This window comes from Pygoscelis adeliae, unplaced genomic scaffold (genome assembly GCF_000699105.1).
Source record: "Pygoscelis adeliae isolate BGI_AS28 unplaced genomic scaffold, ASM69910v1 Scaffold282, whole genome shotgun sequence".
In the NCBI taxonomy this organism is placed as follows: domain Eukaryota; kingdom Metazoa; phylum Chordata; class Aves; order Sphenisciformes; family Spheniscidae; genus Pygoscelis; species Pygoscelis adeliae.
This window is the reverse complement of record NW_008824352.1, coordinates 3,744,979-3,748,800: the sequence shown is the minus strand read 5'-3', so window position 1 is coordinate 3,748,800 and position 3,822 is coordinate 3,744,979. Positions and strand designations below refer to the sequence as shown.

Here is a 3,822-nt window from a genome sequence, read left to right as displayed (position 1 = left end):
GTATTGACTAGTTGTGTCCTCATTCCTATTTCAATTTTACTGAAGCTAAGGAAAAATTTTCCACAGTGGTTAACAGATCAAGGCAGAAGGGAGCTGAACTGGGTTGAAAATCAAAAGCAGTACATGTTGCTGTCCCACAGTCCTATGTTTGTAATACTTATGTCCTCTTTGCTTGGTAGATCAACCAGATGTTTGCCGCTTTCCCTCCAGATGTCTCCGGTAATCTTGACTATAAGAACCTCTGTTACGTTATCACCCATGGCGAGGAGAAAGACTAAGAGGAAAGAGATGAGCGTCTCCTGTGGTGATGCACCAAGCTATTTCATAATGCTTTGTGTGCAAGACAAAGGGCTAAACATTCAGTATGTGAAGCCATGTGGTCATCAGAAGAGAACCAATAAAACAATTGAAATTAGATTAAAGTTATTTAATGCTCCTGTTTTTATAAAAGATGAAAATACCAATTTTGTGAGTTTTTTCCCATCCTTTTTTTTTTTTTTTCTGTCAGTGGTTTGAAATGGAATTTTCTTGATGAACTGGTGCTTTCATGATTTATTGACAATCCTAATGTTCACCAGATGGTCCACTGGGCACTGCAGTGTTGCTTAACCTCTTGTCTTTTATACGTAAGTTCCATGTGTTAATTGAGAAATCCTCTAACTTATTGCACTAGCAAGAGTATTTGGTAAATAGAATTCTGTTCCATTTCACAGCCCCTAGCAATGAAAGTGTAAATAAAACAATCTTAAGCTCTTGTAAATATGCAATATGCCCTCTCAGTGATGTGGCCAGTTTCATAAGCCACTTGACTCATTTGCTTTGGTGCAAAAGAACAGAAGTAGTGGAATAGTAGCTATTTTTCTCACAGTAGAATTTACCTAGGCACACTTAGAAACCAGTAATAATGAATTTCCCCCTTCAGAGGTAACCTTTATTATGTGTAGGAGGTTGTCCATGAAATAACAGTAACGCCTGATCTTTCACCTGTTGGTCATTAGCCTTGTTTTACAGGTGAGGCACACACTGGAAGGATGTGTTTCGCCAAAGATTGTCGAAAGTCTAGGGACAAAGACAGGAAAAAGAACTCAGGAACTGTAGCCCAGGTTTACGTGTGAAAGCAGACTGCCTCTCACTTTTATAATCCAAGATCAGTGTAGTTTCTAAAATGGACTACAGTTTCTTGTATTCGGACTTCTAGGAACTGGACATATTCTGCCTATGTGGAATATTGGATGAATACTTCCTGCGTGGGAGTCAGAAGGATGTTGCAGCCAAAGTAAAACAAGCTTCTGCTGTTTTAACAACTAATGAAAATGGTTTCCTTTTGCATCAGTCTTGTTGGCACCACAGTCCCACAGACATTGAGAGGAAGTAACAAGCCACTTATTTTCTGTTTCCATCTTAGTTTTCATAGAAAGAGAACTTGAGGACAAGGTGTCAAATTCTGCCCTCATCAGGAGGGACAGAAATTACCTGAAAAAGCTTTAGCATCTGCATGACTCAGGGATGTGACATTCATCCCCACCTGCATTTTCTGTTGTTCCAGCAAAACCTTGCACTCAGTGCACTTCAGTAATATAGGACAACTGGAATGAGAAGGCTCTTAGCAGACACAATGTTGATATAATAAATCTCACCCCTTGCCCCTATGTCCAGAAGCACTATGCATATGCCTGTAACAGCATTGTTTTTCTAGTATAAACAGGCGATTCCCAATAGTATCTAGCAGTAATTATCTCTCTTAAAAATATTGGTGGACACAGCTGGAAGCAAAATTTGGCCCTATCTTGCATGAATCTTGCTGAAGATGTGGAGAGGGCTTTAGCACTTCTTGCCGTATGTTCCTGTAACATTTGAAACAATTGCATCGTCAGCCAGACCTGTCCCTCCCAAGAAGGTGTGCAGCTTGACTGGGCTTTGGGGACTAGTAAAACTTCACACAATGCAAGGGTCTGCATGACCTTTTGTCCCGCCTCATGGCTTATTCACCAGAAGCTGAGTTTTCCTGTACAAGCATAGTTCTTACCTCTGTTTCACACAATGGCTCCTTTCTCCCCAGAATGTGTTTTTCTTCATAGGTGTATGACCACTGCTTATGGGATGGGGCTATAGATAGGCAATGGGAGGTCATGGAGGTAGAGGATTTTCGGTGGCACAGTAGAAAAGATGATTTATGAGCTTCTGCTTTAGGCTCCCATGCAGACCTGAACAAGTGACAGCACTTCTTAGCAAAGAAAGGAGCTGTTTATGGGAGAGGGCTGCAAAATGGATATTTCATTTACAGACTTCATTTGGAAATTGCTTCAGTGGTGGGTCTGGAAAATGCTCTTGTATCTGCAAACAGACGTGCGAAGTCTAATACTACCTTGTATGAGCTCCACAAAATCACATACCCAGCCAAATACATACTGACTGTTCCAATAACATGAGCTGAAGTCACTCAGGCATCAGATGTCAGATGGTGCTTATGTTTTTTGCACTGTCTAAAGATTTCAGAATGAGACTGAAGACTAGATAAAATGGCATACAAGGTTACCTTTAGCCTTTAATCTAGAGAGGTTTATTTTTCCTCATGCAAGCTGGTAGGCAAAAACTTTGAGGACAGTGCTCTTGAAAGATGAGGTCACATTTTTCCATCAAAGCATGCACACTTTTTGATGGGTCCTTCTTCATCTGTTACTGCCTAGTTGCATGACTTCTTCAGGTGCAGCTCTGTGGCATCTTAGGCTGATGGAAGCCTGGCCTGAGCAGTTCCACATTCTCCCCTTCCACTGGCTGCATCTCCTCCCTCCCTCCCTCAGGTCAGCGCTAGAGCTCATACACACATATCAGGTGCTGACTCAGAAGAAACCTTCCAGCTCTTCAGTTACATCAGCTCCCTAAATTTTCTTGCCTGTCTGCAACTGTCAGGGCCTTCAGTGGCACTAATAGACCTTAATGGTCTTGACAAGTCTCTCCTGGAACCTCCACCCACACCTGCTGCCTGTGGGCCCAAGAGCCCCATTTAAGCTCAGCCCAGGGCTTTCAAACCTTTTTTGAGCTATACTCTTGGACCTACACTACTCCTTGGGCCTTCCATATTGCTGTGGACCTGCCTAGCAATCACTGAACTGCATATGACTCTAATAACTGTCACTGGATATAACCCTGACCTGCAGCTTGACTTCTCACCTTGATCTTGGACCTGCCTCATCATCATAAAGTTGCCCGATGATCTGGACTCTCGAACCTGACTACCATCTTTGGGCTTGCCTTGCTTGGATATTGGTGAGACCACTTTCCTGCTGGTCATGTTACCATGCCCTGCCACAGGCTCCCTGTTCCTTAGGGAACAGCTGGCCCTTCCTGCTCCCCAACAGCTGCAGATGGGGCAGCAGCATGGAGGTGTGGGGAGGATGGAAAATAGGACCACCTTAGTGTGGACTAGGTTGAGCTAGGCTTTGGCTAGATGAGTGATTTGTTTTGGAGCAGTGCAGTTTTGAAGCAAATCACTTGATTACCCCTACTTACCTTAGGCAACCTAGGTAGCTTTTTTGGAGGAAGCTAAACCAGAAGCTCTGCTTGAAATTCAGTCCAAATTCCCTCCAGTTCCTGGTGGGGACCAAACCAGGGTGCAGGCTGTGAGGTCCTCCAGCAGCTACCAAATGTCCATGCACCACCAGAGTGCTCTCAACCACCCAGAGCTCTCACGACTCTCTGAAGTGGTTCATGGGCTATATAAAGCCCCGAGTTCCATGTGACCCTACCTATTTGCCTTCAGTTTTTTTGCAGTTCTGCTGCTCCTTCCTCATTGGTGCACTTTTCTCAAAATCCATTTCTCCC

General features: G+C 43.6%; 1 protein-coding gene across 1 annotated transcript in view; it reads left to right on the top strand.

Annotated features, from left to right (window-relative positions):
- MYL10 (myosin, light chain 10, regulatory) overlaps positions 1–336 on the top strand; it is a 13,301-nt gene extending 12,965 nt beyond the window's left edge. Inside the window, exon 6 of the mRNA XM_009319325.1 lies at positions 180–336. Within this exon, the coding sequence (XP_009317600.1) occupies positions 180–278 (99 nt within the window). The 3' untranslated portion in view covers positions 279–336. The remainder of the gene's footprint in view (positions 1–179) is intronic.
- The last annotated feature ends 3,486 nt before the right edge of the window (positions 337–3,822 follow it).